The following is a 23,188-nucleotide window of genomic DNA, read 5'->3' as shown; positions in this document are numbered from 1 at the left end:
CTACTAAACAAGCTACATAAGTTATCATTCATATCTGTAGCAACAAACAGTCACAATACTAGTTGCATATTTAATGTGTTACTTTCTAGTTACTTATTTGCAGTGTCATTATGTTTGAATTTGTGTGGGTTTTAAGCTGGTAGAGCATGGCACTAGACACGTATTGATTGTGTGTTTGAACTCCAGAGAACACAAGCTGATAAATGAATATCTTAAACGCACTGTAATTTGCTCTGGGAGTCTTTAGTCAAATGCATAAATTTAAATGCATGATATAGCTGGCATGATTTATAGAGTAAAGATAAAAGTATATGAAAATGCTCTCCGTGCAGACTTGCATGATTTGTTTGATGGATTTTGTAGAATTTCACTTAAAAAGCTTATAGTGGGTAATAACTCCAGCACTGTGTGTTCCCTATGCAGGTATATTATTTTAAATGACAGTGCTATAGTAAAACCTCAGTTGTAATGTTATATTGTCATGGAAACTTTATTTGTGGAATTTAATGCGCTGCATATTTGTCTAAAAAGTATGGTAACCATTTCCACAGGAAACAACGTTGCAGATTATTTTCTATAAGAGCTAGTGAGAGGTAGATGTTTTCACGGGTCCAGCCGTGATCAGTGTCAGACAGTGACAATTATTTGTGTGTTTTGTAACTTTTGCAATGTTGTAAAATTAGAATGAGAAAGCATGAGCCAGGAAGTCAACTCAGCTGAGCCATAATACTTATGGCACTTTTTCATAATCTGTTATCAATTGATTTTCTATATACTATACACTCACCTAAAGGATTATTAAGAACACCTGTTCAATTTCTCATTAATGCAATTATCTAATCAACCAATCACATGGCAGTTTCTTCAATGCATTTAGGGGTGTGGTCCTGGTCAAGACAATCTCCTGAACTCCAAACTGAATGTCAGAATGGGAAAGAAAGGTGATTTAAGCTATTTTGAGTGTGGCATGGTTGTTCTGCTCAGTTACTGGGATTTTCACACACAACCACAACCAGGGTTTACAAAGAATGGTGTGAAAAGGGAAAAACATCCAGTATGCAGCAGTCCTGTGGGTGAAAATGCCTTGACGCTAGAGGTCAGAGGAGAATGTGCCGACTGATTCAAGCTGATAGAAGAGCAACTTTGACTAAAATAACCACTCGTTACAACCGAGGTATGCAGCAAAGCATTTGTGAAGCCACAACACACACATCCTTGAGGCGGATGGGCTACAACAGCAGAAGACCCCACCGGGTACCACTCATCTACACTACAAATAAGAAAAAGAGGCTACAATTTGCAAGAGCTCACCAAAATTGAACCGTTGAAGACTGGAAAAATGTTGCCTGGTCTGATGAGTCTCGATTTCTGTTGAGACATTCAGATGGTAGAGTCAAAATTTGGTGTAAACAGAATAAGAACATGGATCCATCATGCCTTGTTACCACTGTGCAGGCTGCTGGTGGTGTTGTAATGGTGTGAGGGATGTTTTCTTGGCACACTTTAGGCTACCTAAGTATTGTTTCTGACCATGTTCATCCCTTTATGACCACTATGTACCCATCATCTGATGGCTACTTCCAGCAGGATAATGCCCCATGTCACAAAGCTCGAATCATTTCAAATTGGTTTCTTGAACATGACAATGAGTTCACTGTACTAAAATGGCCCCCACAGTCACCAGATCTCAACCCAATAGAGCATCTTTGGGATGTGGTGGAACAGGAGCTTCGTGCCCTGGATGTGCATCATACAAATCTCCATCAACTGCAAAACGCTATTCTATCAATATGGGCCAATATTTCTAAAGAATGCTTTCAGCACCTTGTTGAATCATTGCCACATAGAAATAAGGCAGTTCTGAAGGCGAAAGGGGGTCAAACACAGTATTAGTGTTCCTAATAATTCTTTAGGTGAGTGTATATACTATCAGGACTTGACTTTTTGCTAACCAGACACAGTGGTTAGTGTTTTCCAAACTTAGCATTTTCAATACATTTTACATCTTATAATTAATTTTGACTTTACCATGCTAAAATTACTCGATATGGAGTCATTTTACTTGATTTAGCTAGATTTAATATCCTTTTTTCAGACTACATATCAGCTGGTATATCACTACAGGTCAAATCATATATTTAGCTGCATGAAAACAGGCAGTTTATTAATGCATACAGTAGCTTTTAATGAATATAATAAAAGTGGTGCAGGGGTATATAAGATTAATTGAAAAGATAAACGCAAAAATAAAAACCCTATACAAACACTTTAAATATTTATTAACAACATTAGTAAATACTGTAGTGCTGCAGAGAAAAACATGTCTACACTAAAGTTTGTTCAATTTATAATGTCCCCTTTATAAAAGCTAGCATTTTATTGAAAACTGCTTAGTCAAGACATGATCGTAAATTTTACTGTCAACTTGTTTATACAGATTGTATTTTATGAGCTTAATCATGGTTTCTGTTGAAAGTAATTTAAGGTGCTATTCTACTCACAATAGTCGAGAGGGGCATATTGTTGTGCAAAAGTAGCATTTATTTATTTTGCGTGTTGCTTTGTATTTTGAAATGCATGCAGTGCTTTCTTAAAATGTACAGCTAACTGAGTTAGGAGCCTGCTTTTAGCTTTCAAATCCGCCTTTATGTTGGGAGCACGTCTGTGATGCCCTAAAATACTTCTGTGGTTTTGGAACAGAGCAGGAAACACCAGCTCGTCTGATTTTTATTCTTTTTGCCTGCCGTAGGCTGCATGATGCATATGCGGATGTGCTTTAATGACTAACTCCATGCTTTTTCTTATGAGTCATTTATTGTCAAACTCTGCTCTAGTGTAATGCAGTTTTGAATATTATTGTGAAGATGTCTGTTAGTTTTTCTTGATAGTTTTTTGCTCTCAGTCAAAAAAGAAAATCACCAGGTTTATCAAGTCATTGTGCCGGATCAAGCTTTCAAACGGCTACGTTGAATCCTTTCCTTTTTCTATCACCATCAAGCTATAAGCGGCCTGCCAATTTCCTCACCACATAGCAATCCTAGGCTTTAATTATCTCCCTGCCTTTCTAAAGAGCCGCGAGCACTTTTATAGGATTTCCACACCATAACCACCCTCAAGATACGGCCATTTCCACTTATGTTCTCATAATTACAGTGTGTGGTTGTAACACCTTCCGTTCTTAAAACTGTCATCTACAGCTCCAGCAGTAGCTAACAGAATATATCACTTTTCCAAACTTGGTTTTCTATAGGATTTTAAAGACTTAAAGGTGACATACCATGTAAATCTTACTTTTTTCATGTTTTAGTGCTATAATTGGGTCCCCAGTGCTTCTGTCAACCTAGAAAATGTGAAAAAGAACAACCCAGCAACTTAGTTTTGGTAAACCATTCTCTGCAAGCATTTGAAAAGTAGATAATTGGAATTTGGCTTCCCTTGTGATGTCAGAAGGGATCTTATTATAATAATACCGCCCCTTAATCTGCACAATCCAACCACGGCACTGACATTTAGTGCAGTACTGGTGTCAGACATTCCCAAGGAGATAATTAGTAAATTTTCGGCGAACATGTGAAATATCTGAGAAAGCAAGACAAAAGGGACTGCGGTATGCATTCGAGGGATATATCCATGACATAATATGCAACCGATTAGAAAATAATTTAATCAAATTTGAAGCTAAAGCCTATAACTTAGGTCCTAGCTCAAGCAGCAGCCACCTCATACGCTGACCTTTCAAATGGGGAACCGCTTTGATTATGCACAGCAGGGTAAGTGAAATTTGTGAAAATAATCTAATAATTATAAATGAAACCGCTTATCTATAAGTCTTGTGGAATAAGACATTAGCCTGACAACTTTGCAATGATAACATTCTCCCGCTTATAAAACTAACGCCGGGAGAGCCGCGATCGAATTGGGTAACTTACTTAGGGGTAGGCTGTCTATTAACAAAATGCTAAAATATTATTTAAAGTATGTCAGTCAGCCTCCGTCTTGCCTTTTGTAATCTTATTTTACGTTCAAATACATGCATTGTAAACAAAGAACCATCATTATTTCCAAGCAATGATGTGCTGAGCTAGCTAACATTAATGTAGGATTTTTGTTAATTCTTTCGACATTTAGTTGTGAATGAGGCCTTCACACTGCTTGATCCACGTCCGGCATTTCTCCCCTTGGGTTTTAGGTTTTGGGAAGGGAAAGAATTCCACCACCCAATGCATTTCCTCAGCTCATTTGCATTTTAATGGACACCCCCAAAAAACGCATTTTTGCTCACACCTACGAAGTGTTAACATGTTATAATAAATTATCTGTGGGGGTATTTTGAGCTAAAACTTCACATACGTACTCTGGGGACACCAAAGATTTATTTTAAATAAAGTCTTGTGAAATGTCCCCTTTAAAGTTAGATTGTTATTAATGTTAATGCAAATTATTCTTATTTATATAGTAGTATTAAAAATTTTGCATACTTGCTCTGATATGAAACCTAAAGACAGGTTTATTTCCGTTTATATACTGTATATCTACAGTGGTGTGAAAAAGTGTTGGCCCTCTCCAGATTTCCAGTGTTTTTGCACCGTTTTTTGCATTTTTGCATCAGAAAATGAAATTCCAAACGACATGGCCCTGTGTGAAAAGTGTTTGCCCCGTTAAAACATAACTTAACTCTTTCGCCGCCATTGACGATATAACTCGTCAATTAAGAGAAAACACGTCCCTGCCAAAGACGAGAATTTCCGGCTTTCCGCAATACCGCTATTATCCACTTCCACAACTTATACAACCCGGAAGTAGCGCCTTACATGAAAGAGAAATAACTTCTTGTATGTTTTAAAGATCGCTCTGCATCTGATCTCTATCAAAAGTCCTTCACAAAAATGGATTTATCTCAAAATTGAGTGTTTTTGAAGCAACCTACCCTTATTTGAGAAGGGATAAAAAGAGAACAAATGAAGGTAAGATGAAATATTTTTTTTTGAAAGCAGAGGGTCTGATCTTTCATTTGATAAGATTGTTTGTTTATATATTTAAAGAAGAACGTTTTATGGAAGGCATTTAACTTATCATGAAAATCATGAAAAATGTTGGCGCTGGCTGGCAACTTTTTTTAAAAACGCTGGCGGGACACTGTGGTTTATCATAGCTGAGTTCAGTTTCTTTAGCCACACCCAGGCCTGATTTCTGCCACATCTGTTTGCAATCAAGAAATCTTAAAATAGGACCTGCCTGACAAAGTGAAGTAGACCAAAAGATCCTCAAAAGCTAGCTAGCATGCCAATATCCAAAGATATTAATTGATAAGTAATTGAGATATATCAGTCTGTGAAAGGTTATGAAGCCATTTATAAAGCTTTGGGACTTCAGCAAAGCACAGTAAGAGCCATTATCCACAAACATGCAACAGTGAGCAACTTTCCCAGGAGTGGGTGGCCGACCAAAATTACCCAAAGAGCACAGCGACGACTCATCCAAGAGGTCATAAAAGACCCAACAACAAAATCCAAAGAACCGCAGGCCTTGCCTCAGTTAAGGTCAGTGTTCATGACTCCACCATAAAAAAGGGACAGTGCAATGGCTTGCATGGCAGAGTTTCAAGATGAAAACTGCTGAGCAAAAAGAAAATAAAGGCTGGTCTGTTTTGCCCAAAAAGTCTTGATGATCCCCAGGGAAAATATTAGGATCTTTTTGGGAAAATACTCTGTGGACTGACGAATCAAAAAATTAACCTTTTGGAAGATATGTGTCCCATAACGTCTGGCGTAAAAGTAGAACCACATTTCAGAAAAACAACATCATACCATGAGTAAATGTGGTGGTGGTAGTGTGATGGTCTGGGGCGGTTTTGCTGCTTCAGGACCTGGAAGACTTGCTGTGATAAATGGAACCATGAATTCAGCTGTCTACCAAAAAATCCTGAAGGAGAATAAAACGAACTTGGGTTCTGCAGCAGGACAATGATCCAAAACACACTAGCAAGTGCACCTCTGAATGGCTGAAGAAAACAAAATAAAGACTTTGGAGTGGCCTAGTCAAAAGTCCTGATCTCTATTCTTATGATGTGCTGTGACATGACCTTAAAAAGGATGTTTATGCTCAAAATCTCTACAGTGTGGATGAATTACAACAATTCTGCAAAGATGCGTGGGACAAAATTCCTCCACAGTGCTGTAACAGATTAAATACATTTACTGCAACACACATTCCCCGCAGTTTTTTGCAAATCTTTGAGACCACCATGTCCTTTGAATAACCTACCTTTTAGCGTAGTGTATTTACCTTTCAGCCTTTCAGTTATTTTTAGTCTGCCCTTAAAAAATAGTTAAAACATGTGTAGTGTTGGTCAGTTTACATTTCATGTCAGTCAGGTCTGTATCCTTTCAAGTGGGCTGAATAATCTGTAATGTGGACTTCATGCCAATAGAAATGGAGCTGGTGTTGCCCGTACATGAGTTTTGTGATCGATGACCAGAGCCGGCACTCCTGATCAGCTCAAGATTAATTGCTCTGCAGTAACGCCTTCATTTTTCAACGCCTTGGAACTGACATAAAAATAAGAATGTGCTCACAATTAAAATTAATACACCAAGCAGGCTGCTAGATAAATAAGGGTAAAGGAAAAGCAAGACTGTATATGTAGAATAGACAGAAGTGGAATTTGATGTTTAAAACCATTGTTTTTGTGGTGTTATTTCACTTCTTTAATTACACATTTGATTCTTATAACTGGCCATGCATTTGTTATAGGAAATTCTCATCATCCAAACATTAGATTAGGTTGACTGGTAGTTAGATTCTTATTAGATTTGTACACTGAAAATTTAAGTGGTGTCATCATGTTGAATGCGGTGTGATGCATTTTGGTTAGTTTTAATTACTTGGTTTCAGGTGCGTGGAAAAGTAATAGCAACCCTCTCCTCTACATGCCACACAATTCAAGTATCATTTGTGTTCATAGTACAAACAGTTACAGTTTTCATCTGGCTAGTAAAAATAGCCTTGCACTGAATAATAAATGTCTTAAACAATATCTAGGGAAAATAAATATCAAGTAACTACTTTAAAGAAGCCCCTGCGATCGAAAAATAATTACATTTAGTAGTTTGGATTATGGTTTGCATCATTTTCTGTCATGTTATTTGTCTGAATAATTTTAATATGTATGTAAGATGGTTGTGGGGAGTGCTCCTCGGATATATTATATATATATAGTATGTATATATAGTATATGCTGACTGTTTAAAGCAAATCTCTCTTTTTCTATCTTTCTCTCTTGCCTCTTGCGTACTTCTTTCTCATTAGAAACCCAAACACACAATTGTCACCGTGCGTTTGCAGTTTGTTTGAGAGCTTGTAGTAATTAGCAGTCGTACTACACAATAGCCCGTAAGAGTTGTTTAACGCTAAAACAATTCTGTTCATCAGAAGCACCCCAGAACGTGAACACTGTTTGCTCTTATCTCGTATGTTTTTATGAATATATTGAGGTTCATCAGCATGCAAATTGCTCAAGGTGAATTTATTTATGTAAATGAGGACACAATGTGGGTTTTGCACGCAAATCTTATAGGGTTTGGAAACACACATTAACATTTCAGTGACACAGAACAGAGACGCGTTAGAAAGTAAAAGACACACTGGTAACTTTTAAAAGACAAATGATGTGGCCTTTCTTTAATGTAGTTTTCTTCATAAATGCTTTTATCATCAAATTTCCCCTTCTGACCCCAGAAGAACACCTTAAACTGGTGGGAAACAAGTCTCTTTGATTTCTTTCTTATTCTTATATTAGTGCGTTTTAGTGCTTTTGGTTTCTTTTGGCAGCTTTTTCATGCACAATTTCATATTCTTCTGCGATTGATCAAATGTCTTGTGCGGTGCAGCTGTAGATATCTCCAATCATAGATTCTGTATTTGTTATATATCAACATTTCTCATGGCAATTGCATTAAAAAGAGTAGTTTGGCACACACAAAAAAAAAAACAGGAATCCTGGTTATTTCATCCGTTTAGCACTATCAACTTATTTTCAGTGCAGAAAGGAGAAGTTAGTGAACAAAGGTTGGCTAGAGTACTAATGTAAACTCAATTTGTCTACTTCATCCAATTTATGTTTATGTTGTGTTTAAACAAATTGTATCAAGGGCTGCATAACCATTAATCTCAACTAATTGTTTGCAGAATAAAAGTTTTTGTTTATGTCATATATGTGTGTATAATAATTGTGTATATATACAGTAAATATTTCATTTATATTATATATAAATATAAATTCTTAATATGTAAATACTTTTTCTTAAAATTATACATGTATGTGTGTATTTATGTATACATAATTATTATACACAATACACACACATATATGATGTAAACAAAACCTTTTATTCTGCAAACGATTAGTTACGATAAAAGGGATAGTTCGGCCAAAAAATTATATTAAACCCATGATTTACTCACCGCGAAGCCGTCCGAGGTGCATTTTTCAGACAAACACATTTTCAGTTATTTTAGAAAATGTTTTATATCTTCCAGCTGCTAAACAGTAAAGTTACAGGGTCCATGTCCTTCAAGTCCAAGAAATGTGCATATATCCTTTCCCAAAGAAATCCAAATGGCTCCAGGATGATAAAAAAGGTCCTCTGAGGGTAATGCACGCTGTGTTGTTGCAGAAAATCCACATTTAAAACTTTACAAACGAAAACAACTACCCTACGGCAGCGCCGCCATCCTAGACTCCTCTGTATTCAGGAGAGAATCAGCGTATGCACTTTTCTTAGTGACGTATAACAAATTCGGAGGGCGGGGGCACAGAGCAGCTGCAGAGTAACCTCCGTAAGTTGCGTAAGCTCTCATCCTGAATACGGACGCGACTAAGATGGCAGCATTACGGGAAGCAAGTTATTTTCATTTATAAAGTTTTAATTAAATGTGAATATATCTACCACAAAACGGTGCGGATTACCCTCAGAAGGCATTTGTTTATCATCGTGGAGCCATTTATTTTGTAAAGGATAGATGCACATTTTTGGACTTGAAGGACGTGGACCCCATAACTTCACATTTGATTAACTGAAAGATCTAAAGCATTTTCTAAAATAACTGCAAAAAATGTGTTCGTCTGAAAAATGATGGACATATGCATCTCGGACAACTTCGGGGTGAGTAAATCATGGTTTTAATATCATTTTTGCCCGAACTATACCTTTAATCCTTTTGCAGCCCTACTTGTAACTGTAAATAAAGTGCACATTGTAATGCTCAAACAAATTCAATTCAATTCAATTTTATTTATATAGCGCTTTTCACAATACTCAATTGTTTCAAAGCAGCTTTACATTAATAGCAAAGCAATATTTTGATGTGTGAGTCGTTTAAAACTTTTTTCCAAAGGGAATCAACCTTTAAATGTTTTTCCTATTCCAGTTTAAAAATATTTTAACATCATTAAAATTGCACACATAACCTTTAAGAACCCTGGCAAAGAACCCAGCTATTGACCTTCCATATGCATTTATTCATGTACTGCTTTGGTCATTGATGGTATTATATTTTTCCATTTACTTCGCATTAATCGGCGCCTGACTAAAGTGAAATAATGTCAGATTAAGTATACGGTGCATAAGAGTCTGCCCTTAAATGTTTTTTTTTTTCTGTTGGGCTGGGGGACTTATGCTTTATAAGTGCTGTAAAGTACAGGAAGTAGTTTTCTCCCACAGTGATAAATGTCATCTGTACAATCCAGAGAAAGTGACAGCGGGGTGACAGGGGATGCTATCAACTGTCACATTTTCAGATCTCTGTTTAAATGCATTGAGCATTCACACTGAAACAATAGTAAACAACCCTACACACAAACACAACAGTGCATAACAAATGTCTGCCTGGTTGATAGTTTACAGAGATCCTCACTGGCAGACTTCAGATGTAATACCATGTGCCATTACAGATTGGCAAGTTTGGCGAATAAATGAGTTACTGTAACTAAGGAACTGCAGTCTTTAGATCCTCTTTTTAAGGATTTTTTGGAAACATAATACATGGTTTAAAATGCAGTGCAAGAACATTGTCTCACTTGGTTTTAGTTTTATAAAAGAAATACAACACAAGCAATTATCATGAATGCTAATTGTAATTTAAAAAGATAATTCTGTCAGACCAGATGACTTTTTAGGGGTGTACAATGATATAATACAGGGGTGTTCAGATTTTTTTGTGTGGTGATCTACTTTTAAAATGATAATGCCGACAAAATCTACCTGCTAAAAAACACAGTTACATTTTTTTAATGACAATTTAAAAGCGTATTAGGACTATACTGCATATCTCTACATTGAATTTAAGGCTGTCCCCATTAGGCTACTCCATTCTTTTTGAGGAGTTAAAAAAGTCCTTGAGTACATGTCAAGTACTGTTTAAAATAGCGGAGATGCAGTTTAGTGAAACAAACTAGAAAAAGACAACAGTATCAGAAGCGTATCTATCTTTCTCTCTCTCTAAGATTTATAAAAAGACATTTGCTAATCACAACGTAAGGCCCGCCTCTCCCCTCATTCGATTGGACAATGGAAAGACGCGAATGACGTCGGGCGCTTCTCCGCTCTCAGCGTTCCTTCAAAGGCGCGTGCTGCGGCCGGTGGCAAAAACCGCAAGGCGCGCAAACGCTCCCTGTCCATAGAATATCATTCAAAAAAGCGCCTGCAACTGCCATAAACGCTTTTGGTGTGATTGTCCCCTCTCATAATGCCTATTTCGCGCTCTGTTTTCCGATGCTCATGGAGCATCACATACAGTTAACTTATGTGCGATCTACCGGCATTGCCTTTGCGATCGGCTGGTCGATCGCAATCGACGTATTGGACACCCCTGATATAATACAATACATTGATATAGACTGATGCGCTGATTAAATATTTTCGATACAATGCATCAATGCCACACGTTAAAAATTTATATGAGGTACATTTATTTTGACAGTCTTCACATGTTTATGTAACGTCTGTCTACACATTTCAAGCAAAGCGTGCATTTTCGTTTGCTGACAATATGTGTGCCTGTGCGTATATGATTGCGATGCAGCAACAAAGCCGTGGTAGCAGCAGAATAACAGCCACAGAAAATGCAATTAAATTGATCAATATAATTATGAATCGCATCGAAATTGTATCACAAATATCGGCAAACATAAAGTTGGCTAAGAAAAACAAGATGTCTATTTTACAACCCGTGATTTTTATTATGCTCTTAAAATAATATCAATCTAAATAGAAATTTAATTTTATGTATTCAGAATATAATTGTTACTGACTCTTGACTTAAATTCAGAGTCCTTGAAATCCTTAAAAGTTTGTGAATCTAGGGGGGAAATTCAAGGCCTTTGAATTTTCTGGAAAAAAAATCCATATTATTCCCTGTGTAGTGTAGGATAATATCATAACAATTCTAGACTTTTTAAACACACATGCTAAACTGTTCACTTTAAATGCTTCTGTATGCGAATGTTGATTCATACCAAAATGCTTTTTTGCATAGTTGTGTTTGACACATGAAAATGTCTCGGGTTACGTATGTAACTGTTTTTCCCTGAGAAGGGAACGAGACGCTGCGTCTCCCTTGCCATACTTCCTTTGTCTCTGTAATGCCGTCTTTGGCAATATTTCAGATAGCGATATACCTCTTGGTTCCTGCGTCACCCTGTCTTTGTCATTAAGCCTCACCATTGGCTGAATTTGATATACACATTCAGACGCACTTACCTCTGGAGGCGTCCCCAAATTGTCACCGCAGTGACGCAGCGCGAGTTCCCTTAAAAGGGGAAATGTATCAATGCATCTTAAAAGGTAACAAGATGTATCCTTGCTCTCACTTGAAATGTGTCCCCACATTTAGTCCTTGAATTTCAGGGTATTGAACCTGGAAAGTCCTTGAAAGGTCCTTGAATTTAAGTTAACTAAGGTGTGGGAACCCTGTAAATTAGCTTATTTCAACATTTCTTTTGTGAAATTTCACCATTTTCTGGTTTTGTAACCTGCTATAATATTTATATCTATACATGTATCCATGTTTCTTTGCATGGTGCGGGTAAGTAAAGTAATCTCTCTAGGTACTTGGGCAGGTTTGAGCCGGAAATTCAGCCGGGGCGAGAGAGGGTCGGTGGAGATGTAATTATGGGATAGATGGGCGGGGGCAGAAGTCGAGCAGAAGCCCACTGCTCAGCAGATTCGTGGCAAACAGCTCACTTGTCTTTCTGTGACCTCTGACCCCTGCCTGTCGCCTCCATGCTTGGAACCTGCATGTGTTCTGCTGCATTAAAGGTGGAGTGCAGTTCAGAAGCAGATACATTATGCTTACAGAAAATCCTAAAGGCTATCTGCAATGTATTTATATGAAGGTATTTTTCTTGAAATAGTTTTTATTTACAGTTTTAGTATTTTTACGTTGATAAGTTTAAATGTCAAAAGTTTCCAGACTCTTAAGTGAAATCTGCATATTTTTGTTGTCAGACTCTGACAGTCGTGTAAGCGAGAAGTATTCAGCGTTAACAGGAATAAGTTGTTTGTGCAGAATCCTGATGTGAGAATGATAGTGTTAAGACAAGTGAGATTTGACACCGAAGCTGATCTTTGACGTTCAGGAGCACGAGTGGCGCTAGATATTTTTCAGCTTTCTGTGGATATTTAGTTTATATCTAGATATTTATGAATATGCTTTAAAGTGGCTTTAAGATATAAAAACTTTTTCTTCATATTGTTTTTATAATTATTCTTCACTATTTTTATTTTTATTCTTATTATTATTGTTTTATTTTTTTAAATCCACCATCAAACTAAACAGAGGCGACTCAAGAATGTCAGCAGGCGGATAAAGACGGCAACTGTATAATTCTACAGGATCACGCAGTCATGCATGTCACACACGCTACCCGTCAGTAGCGCGTCCATGTTGATTAAAGAGACGCTCCATAAATAAAGCCGCGCTGTTTCCTCTCGAACATAACATGCTCTGACGTTGGCTGACATCTAAGTAATTACCTTGTGCTTACATGACAGCACCAAGCACATGACGCCTTGGACAGAAACATTTTTTTATGGCTTTATTAGGTGTTTTATCTTGCACCTAGTTGGCTGTCAGCTGTGAACCGTGTTTCTCTGATGAACGTGCAGCTATGCAAGAAAAAAAATGATGTGTTCATGCAACTTATGTTGTTTATTGTTTGGTCCCAATATGGGTAATGAGACTTTTGATGATGATGTTATTGTTTTTGATGGATGAGCGAGATGAGCGTGTTTGTCAGCAAGATAATTTGTGCCGTTTTTTTACTGTGTCCTGAACAGAGACGGTCCATCGCCACATGCAGCAGTATGAGGTGGAGTATTTGCAGTTTGCCTTTCGGTGGATGAACAATCTGCTGATGAGAGAACTTCCTCTACGCTGTACCATTCGCTTGTGGGACACATATCAGGTACCAGAAGATTTGCTGGATCTTCTTGCGTTTATTCTCGCTGTCAGTGTTTATTCACCTATTCATTTTCTGTAAAGTCTTAATTGGGTAGTGAAATGTTTTTGCTGTTTCATAAAACTAAAGGGGGCCAGATGACGCAAGACTATTCTGTGGTCTCTTGTGTGGTGCTTTTTTGGACCTGGAAACTAGGAACCAGTTTTTCAATCGCTTTTATCATAATTCAGTTTCGCTTTAATTCTTTTTTTTATATAAATATGACTTTTATGAATTCTGCATCGTTTGCCAACTCTGTAAATAATGTGAGACTTTAATTTATCCTCTGGAGCTAATTCTGGTATGACATCCTCAAACATATGTGATGTTGAGTCCTTTTTTACTCTTAAGACCAGCATCTTAGATACAAGAATTGTGAGATTTTATATATCATGATTTGAACGACACCAACATTATTATAAAAATTACATTTATTTATTTTATTTATAGTATTAATTTAAATGCGCCCTCATATAATGCCAGGAAGATGCACTGTAAAAAAATACTTTCTTAGTATTTTTGTCTTGTTTTTAGTAAGAATATCTAAAAAAATTATTAAAAAATTTAAATTAAATTAATGAGGAAAATGACTTAGTTCTAGTAGAAAATAGATCTAGTTTTTAGACAAAAAAATCATATTTAAGTAAATTAGTGCTTCAAACAATCAAAAAAATCTGTCAATGGAATAAGAAAAAAATTCTTGAAATAACTTTTTTCATAAACACTTAATTTAATAAAATTTCTCTTATTCCATTGGCAGATTTTTTGCTTGTTTTAAGCACAATTTTGCTTAAATTTGATATTTTTTGTCTAAAAACTAGACTTATTTAGGTCATTTTGCTCATTAAGAAAATACATCTAACTGCAAATTCTTAGTATTTTTGTCTTGTTTTCAGTAAAAATATCTAAAAATTCTTAAATTAAGATGCGTTTACTTGATGATCAAAACGACCCAAGAAAACAAGTCTAGTTTTTAGACCAAAAATATCAAATGTAAGTGATTTTGTGCATAAAACAAAAGGGGTAAGCAAAATTTTCTTGATTTTTTTCTTGAATTTAGTGTTTAAGAAAATTGTTCAGGATTTTTTTGCTTATCCCATTGGCAGATTTTTCGCTTGTTTTATGCACAAAATCACTTAAATTTGATATTTTTGGTCTAAAAACTAGACTTTTTTTCTTGGGGTGTTTTGCTCATCAAGAAAAAGCATCTTAATTTAAGAATGTTTAGATATTTTTTTCTTGAAAATCATTTTTTCAGTGTAATGCCAGGAAGATGCTCTCCAAAAAAGACTTTCTTAGTATTTTTGTCTTGTTTTCAGTAAGAATATCTAACAATTCTTAAATTAAAATTAATTCAAAATTTTAAATTAAATTAAGGAGCAAAATGACCTAGGGAAATAGATCTAGTTTTTAGACAAAAAATATCAAATTTAAGTAAATTAGTGCTTAAAACAATAAAAAAAATCTGCCAATGGATTAAGAAAAAATTTCTTGAAATAAGTTTAATTTTTTTCTCATTCCATTGGCAGATTTTTTTACTTGTTTTAAAGGTGCAGTGTGTAACTTTTATAAGGATCTCTTGACAGAAATGCAATATAAAATGCATAACAATATTATCAGTGGTGTGTAAAGATCTTTCATAATAAACTGTTATGTCATTATTACCTTAGAATGAGACGTTTTTATCTTCATACACTGAGGGTCCCCTTACATGGAAGACGCCAATTTGTGCCGCCATATTTCTACAGAAGCCCTTAACGGACAAACTTTTTTTACTAAGTTGTCTCCAACGATGACGTGGTTGTCCCTAGGCGGCTATCATAGCTTCTCTATGCATTTCGGTGAACGGTGGACTGAAACGTTGGTTGCAATTTGCAACCTCACCACTAGATGCACTAAAATGTACACACTGCACCTTTAAGCACAAATTTGCTTAAATTTAAAAAAAATTTTGTCTTAAAACTATACTTATTTTCATTTTGCTCATCAAGAAAATACATCTTAATTTAAGAATATTTAGATATTTTTACTGAAAAAAAACAAGACAAAAATACTAAGTAAGAAAGTCATTTTTTGCAGTATGTAACTGGTTTTTATACTATTTTATTACACCACTGTTATTTGTGTCTTGTATATCATAATTACTGTGACAAGGAGAAGCAGGAATTAATAACAATTTCCATATATCCACCCTCGTAAATGCTTGTCATTGAAGGACATAATGACAATGTATATGTTTTTATACCATCTGGCATTTCTAAAGTGTGCAAAGGTTTTATAGAGTCGCATGCTTAAAAGCAGACATCAAAAGAATAAAACAATGCAGGAAGAAAAGGTTTCAGCACAGCAAGGAACCTCAAAGTGCTGATGACATCTAACCCAAGACTTGCGGGGGCCTTGGTGCATTTTCATGATTTTACAAATGCAGAGGCCTGAGTTTTCATTCACTCAGCTCAAAATAGTATGAAATTATGCTTAATTCTCACTTTGAAAGAACATCGATTTTTTTTCATTGTAATTGTGATATGCCATTATAAGTCTTTTTGTCTCGAGAGGATTTGCTTCCTGTCAGCAACAGAAGATCATGCATTAAATGTCAATGTCATTCTATCACTGCCGTGCAGAGGAAATGCTTTAAACTGCTGACTGCCCTTTGCCCTTATTCTTTTTGACCGTTTTAGATTTTAAACCGATAGTAACCACTGGCAATGCACAGTTCAGGTTTTTCTTTGTTATTTGTTACCAGCCGGAGATGTGTCACCCGCTTCCTTCTGACAGCTTGGGACCCGTCATTGATCGAAATGATCTTTGATGCGTACGTAGTGAGACGGGACCCGCAAAAACACACTCGCTTGTTAGGCCAGGGACAAGTCAATAACTCTAGGATATTGCTTAACATACGCTATCGATCACATTATCCGATAAAGAGAATCTGGTGCTGAGAAAATATGGTGTGCTTAAATGATTTCGAGAAAGTTTAACTTCCTTTGATGGCTTTTTTTCTTTGTAAGAGGTCCCAGGTTTTGTCAGGTTATGATTGGGTGCACTCTTGAGTTGCTTTTGTTATTGATCTTGCAAGCTGAGCAAACTGTAAAAGCAAAGGTAAGAGGAGATAAATGTGGCCAGAAATATAGCAGTAAATGCAGTTTCACGTGACTCACATTAGGGCATCAACACAAGCACAATTTTGTAAAGGTTTTTTGTATTGAGAAAAACGTAAAGACTTACATTTACTTGATTTATGTAACATTTGCCTTGTTTATTCCTATTATGCTTAGATTTGATTTATTTTACTTATTTTTTAAATTATGGTAGTTAGTGTGCATTTCTAATTTAAAAGCCTCGTGCATTAAGCTGATGCAATAGTGGTCATAGCATCAGAATCTAAAGGGAACTTGGCCAAAATCCTTTCACACTTCCATCTGCCTCTTGTACAAATCAAAGGACCATTTCACTCATGTTTGGCCAGAAGCTATAAAAGCCCTGCTGTCAGGCCTGAAAACTCACCTGAAAGGGCTACCTTAAAAAAAAAGAAGTGAACCCATCTCAGTGGTCTTTGAATTCCAGATGGGTGTGTTGGATGTTGGACTTCAGGTTTTCTTGTTGTCTGTTGTGATCTGGCTTTCAACCTGGCTGAGTGAAAGTTATAGATGTAGTAACATTTAGGAGTAAAGCGGTGTAAACACTGGGGCATTTTTCAAACAGCATGCTTGCATCAGCATGTTGTGGCAATAGCTGTCTTTAAACGACTCAGTGTGTTTAGGCTCAACTAATAAAGTGGTACTTTGTGTTCTTTTGTCGTTTGTTACTTCTGTTTCTTGAGGAGGTACTTCCTGTTCTACCAAACACTCAGTGGGGTGATTGGTGTGTTTGGGAAGCCTGTAATTGTAGCAATATGCTTGAAAAAGCACTTAGGCCTGGTAAAATTGGTATAAACTGTATCGTTTATCCAAAGTGACTTGGTGCATTCAAGAATTTTATCAGTTTGTGCACTGTAAAAGGGTAAATTTTAGGATTTTACCATAACTTGCTGGAAACTGGATTCTTCATATTTTATACTGCCTAAAAGACCACCCCTAAACGAAACACTTTCTGAACTATAGAGTAGTAAGGGTCCCCAAAAATATAGCAAAAGCTCCACAGCCCCACCCCCATTTGTATATTACATATATTTAATAAAGCATATTGTCTCTCTTCACAAAATTATCAACATTTATTAACCAGTTTTTATGTTTTTTAAGAGTTTTATGTAGGGATGCTCCGATCTCTACTAAAAATACGTGGCCGATCACTATTCTGAATCGGATAGCCGATCTTATTCACAGCTATTTCACGTACTACAGCTTTTGATCAGTAAGTTGTTATCGATCTAAAATCACTGTTAGTTTGAGTGGTTTATAACATGCATTTGAAAAAGCAACACTCAATTATTAAACATATTCTTTATTATCATGAAACTACCTGAAAACGTTTGAAAAAACAGCAATATAAATATATTTTTAAGACATTTCCTGGAGCTGCGCGTCATCATGGCTGTGTGTGTATGGTTCTTCGTCTACAGCGCACTTTGAGTTTCTGCACGAGAGCGCCCCCTGGCTTTTGGATGTAGCGGCATTTCGCCGTAATTCATTGAGAAGCATAGCAAGCATTATCGGTCGATCGACCGGAGCATCTCTAGTTTTATGAGAACTACCATAAAATGTAATATTTTTATATTCTGTTGAAAGATGACATAAACATTCTCTGCAAATATATTTAAACCCATAACACTACATACATTCTGCATACTATTTACAATTATAATTCATCAAAGTGTGTAACAGAAGCTACATAGTTCACAAATCTATTGCAAAGAATCCCATAACTATGTTTAAAAAAAAAAAAAAAATCTAAAATCTAAAACCATTTACAAGCAATGTATCTCACCTCACTATAATGGAAAATGTTTTTTATAAATGCTTTATGTAATAAGGAGGAAACAATCACATATTTTGATTTAGCCTAGCCAAGGCCCCCCTGCAGTACCGCTACGGCCCACTGGGGTGCTGCGGGCAACAGTTTGGGAAGCACTGGTGTACGGTAAATCATTAGGTTTAAATAGAAACATGATTTAGATGAAAATGGTAAAGACACATAAAACGGTCGGTTGTAAAAACATTGTAATTACAGTAGTAAGCATATATTTTCCATATTTTACATTTCACGTTTTACAGTGCTGTTGAATACTGTTCACATGACAAAAAATACAGACAAAATACAGTATAACTTAATTATATATAGGGATAGGGATGCCTCGATTGATCAGACACAGATCGATATCGGTTGATCATCGCATTAAATGACTCGAGCGGTACGAACTAAATTTGCCGATCTTTCTGGTTACTTTTGTCATCGTAGGGCTCCTGAATGCGGCCGCAATTAGAGACCATTTTTACACAGTGCGAGCATTTTTAAAACCTGCTATTCATGTTCGACCTGCAAATAAATAAAAAAATTCTGGATATTATATGTGTATTAACTATGAGGACGCGCTCCGAGTCCAGTCCCCATTAAACAGCATTTGCAACACACATAAATCGCGGATAATGCACCTTCATGACGAAAGTTTATTATTTGCATGCGTTTTGACAGTTTAAACTTTCATTTTACTCGTAGCTGATTTTGTCCGCGTACATCTGACGCGCGCACACACAGCAGCCTGTCATCAGTGCACATATAGAGTGAGATCTCTCTTTCTCTCACGTCTTAAAGCTACGGTAACCTATTTTATCTATGAAAAAAATCACTTTCTTGACTGTGAACTATGGTATTACTTTAACAAACAGTTACAGTTATCGAAGAGTTTGCAGATTAGCTTGAAGAATGAAGACAACAAATCGATACCCGGTATCAGCTTTAAAAATAATAATCCCTAATTATATGCAACAGTGCAGTGTTGTTATTTTGGCTAAAAATCATTCATTTTTCATTATTTTCTTTCTTCTGGTGTACATGAATTATTTTTGATTTGCTTATTTTCTTCTAGTGTTCTATTTGATGCTGCCAGTGGCACAAAATTACACACTTGACATTTATGATTTTAGATTTCTGAATTATAATAGAGGTTTCTAAAAAAAAACATGCTTTAAACTCCTTAAGCTTTACTTTATAATTTCTTCATTTTACATATAAAACTAAAGCATATTACACACACACACACACACACACACACACACACACACACACACACACACACACACACACACACACACACACACACACACACACACACACACACACACACATACACACATATATATATCATTTTTTTTATTATTGGAAATGTAAAGTTATTTTCTGCTATATCAAGTGCTTGATTTTGGACCCTTTTGTGCATTTTTAACAGAAGCCAGGAATAGAATTTAATTCATCCCATGCATTTTTAATGCACAACCAAATAGTCTGAAAATGACTGCTCGCACCCGCTGCCTCTCTTGCCGACTCTGACAATCTGTGTCATACTAACTCACCTTAAATATCTTGATGGCCTGAATTAGCGGAGTCTGAGTAATGAATATTTCATGGGCTTTTGAAAACAAAGAGTACTCTCCCCTGAGCTGGTTTCTGTGTCATTCACAGTGCATTGTAAGTTTTTCTCGATCTTTGCTGCTTGTTGTTGTCACATTTCTGCTTAACATGCTCACTCATGTTCTTTTGAACTCACTTTTTTTGTTACTTACAAGACTCCACTGCACTGTAAACAGAAATCCTCTGCAGTGCAGTGAAGGTTACATCAAAGCTCAAGGTCTTTGCTACTGCCCTGCTTCTTTGTAGATTTTCATTCTTGTACCAAAAATCTATTTGTGATAAAGGCTGTTCTACACCCTTATAGCCACATATATGCATAATAACATGTTTTTTCCGGATTCAGTCACATTCTACTTAATTTTTAATGGCACATTTGTAAGGTATTTGTTGTAGGGTGTTTCAATTACCGTGGTTATCAACAGTCCATTGGCTACTTACTTTGCCACATTGTGTGTGTAAAATATCCAAACCTGAGGTTGCTTAATTATGCTTATACAGCTCCCAGAGGTTACATCTTTTGTTGAAGGTTTAATGAGGTGCTCTAGGCAATTCCACCCATTTCACCAACTTCCACCATATTAATAAGTTGCATGCATGCCAAGTGCGTGTATAGGCATAGAAACTTTCTGGACAGACTGCTCCCTTGACTCTTAACTAATTAGTGTGCTTTTGCATTAGAGTTTTTTACTTGCCAAACCTGACAATTTGCAAACTTACTAAAATCAAGTGAACTGCCCACCTGCAGTAAATCAGATTTTTGGGAATAATTGACATAAACTTATTCGATAAAGCAATCCTAAAATGCATTGCATCAAAAAACACTTCTTTCGAAAAAAAACATGTTTTATTCTCTCAGGCCAAGACAACATTGTGTTTTTATTTTCTGTGTGTATTTTAGGCTGAAGTCTGCAGAATGAATTTAAGTGAACAGAGCTGATTGATAGCTGAAAGGATAATTAAAATGTGTGAAGCTCATTTTATAGCTTTGAAAATATGCTGTAAATTCTGCATCATTTGCAGAGTTTAAGACAGCCTTTGTGCCAATATAAGGTTATAATTAAACTCTATCAAAGCATTTCTTTTAGGCTTTGGTTTTATGTTTTCTGGTTGCATATTTTGCATAGTCTTTATGTATTTGAAACCAGAGATGGCTTTTTGTCTGCTGCCTTTCATCGTGTAATATTGCTTTACTAATATTACAGAAAATACTGCAGCACTTTACTTCACTTTAAAGGGTCCATAACACAAGCTGTTTCTGCGTATCTGATGTTAATCTGAAGTATAGAGTAGTATTACATCCTTCATATTTCTGAAGAGTCTTGAGTTTTATCAGCTTTATAAAAGACAGATTAGGTTACAGAGTCTTTCCGCTAATTTACAAAAAAAATTGGAAGGAGAAGTTACGAGCTGCGGGAGGAGCGAGTCACAAGTCAACACTTTATACAACACTGACTGGATAACTTAAGATTCACTACATGTTTGTGTCGTTTATATAATATGCACATATGCGCATATTTTCAATATAACATAGAAGTCTTACTTACCACATGCAACTCATGACCCGGTTGGGACTTTTCAATGAAATCCAGCGTTAAACAAACATTCACGCAAAACTCAGCTGCTACCCAAATAAACAAACCATATCCTTTGTTTCCGTAGTGCTGGCTTACTTCTCCTTACATCCAAAAACACACTTCTTCTTTCATGCCATTGTTGAGTTTGATATAAACAAAGCTGTCATGTGAGGTGCTGCCTGTGACTTGGCTTCCTCGATTCTCGCTGTCCCGCTGATTGACGTGTGAGCGTGGTTTTTTGGGTGAAGTGCTAATAAAAAAGGGATACGAACAGCTAGGGATGGGACGATTACCGGTTTCACGATTAACCATGCTAAAGTGTCCTAACGGTTAGTATTATTGTTTAAAATGTAATTATCATAACAACCGTGTTTGATTACCGTGATTTTGAAAACTCGCGGTAAATCCTGTCCAGCCAGAATCAGCTTGACGCAGGCGCGTGCATGCAACATTGGTTTTTGCACAAGAAAGCATGGCGGAAGGCAGTAACAGGTGCACTGTGTTTTAATGCGTTGCTTATGTGTGCATTTGATGTTCTTATTTAAGGTACTGTTCATTAAAACAGGTTCATACATCTCAGAGCTCCATGTTAATGTTCATTTAATGCAGGGGTGTCCAATACGACCAGTCGATCGCAAATGCAATGCCGGTAGATCGCACATAAGTTAATAAATGCGTGCTGCTCCACGCCTCCACGAGCTTCGGAAAACAAAGCGCCAAATTGGCATAATGGTCTTAGAAACAAGTATTTTTGAGTTGCTGCGCATTTCTTCTCAAGTGTGTTTTTATCAATCGTATGCCTGCCCGCTGCAGCGGAGTCGTCTAACTTCCGAAATTTGGATGCACATTCTTGCCTTCATGCAGGAGTTGATCCACACGCAGGGTGTATGTGCGCGCGATCGATCGACCGACCGACCGAGAGAGAGAGAGATGCTTCTGATAATGTTGTCATTTTCTAGTTTATTTCATCAAAACCGCATCTCCGCTATTCCGCTATAAGGAGTACTCGGCATACTCAATTTTTTAAGTCCTCAAAAAGAATGGAGTAATGGTGACAGCCCTAAATTCAACGTAGAGATAGTCCTCCTAACACACATTTAAAATGTTATTAAAAAATTTAACAGTGTTTTGTTCTTGTCGGCTTTATCATTTTAAAAGTAGATTGCCACACAAAAAAGGCTGGACAACCCTGACTTAATGTTTATGCTTAAAAAATTGCATATAGCTGCTAATTGTATTTGTTGTTTGCTGATTTTCAAAAATAAAACTTGTTAAAATGTTTGCAGTGTGTCTATCAGTTCTTTTTGAACATTTCCATCTCAAGTTAAGAAAACCATGATAATATTGATAACCGTGATAACTTTGGTCACTATAATCATGATATGATATTTTCTAACCGTCCCATCCCTACGAATAGCTTACTCCCAAAACATCAGCTGGACCCGTAACCGAAAAACTTTCAGAAACTTGTACGAACCCTGGCGAAGTGCATTCGGCACAGAAATACTCTGTTACACGTCCAAGTGCTTTTTTGACACTTTGCATTTAT

General features: G+C 36.4%; 1 protein-coding gene across 3 annotated transcripts in view; it reads left to right on the top strand.

Annotated features, from left to right (window-relative positions):
- tbc1d22a (TBC1 domain family, member 22a) overlaps positions 1 to 23,188 on the top strand; it is a 175,712-nt gene that overhangs the window by 105,115 nt on the left and 47,409 nt on the right. For all 3 annotated transcript variants that reach the window (XM_055191480.2, XM_055191478.2, XM_055191479.2), the window contains one exon: positions 13,338 to 13,465. In XM_055191480.2, coding sequence (XP_055047455.2) covers positions 13,338 to 13,465 — 128 coding nt within the window. The remainder of the gene's footprint in view (positions 1 to 13,337; positions 13,466 to 23,188) is intronic.

This window comes from Misgurnus anguillicaudatus, chromosome 1, assembly GCF_027580225.2.
Source record: "Misgurnus anguillicaudatus chromosome 1, ASM2758022v2, whole genome shotgun sequence".
In the NCBI taxonomy this organism is placed as follows: domain Eukaryota; kingdom Metazoa; phylum Chordata; class Actinopteri; order Cypriniformes; family Cobitidae; genus Misgurnus; species Misgurnus anguillicaudatus.
This window is presented reverse-complemented; position numbering and strand designations above follow the sequence as displayed.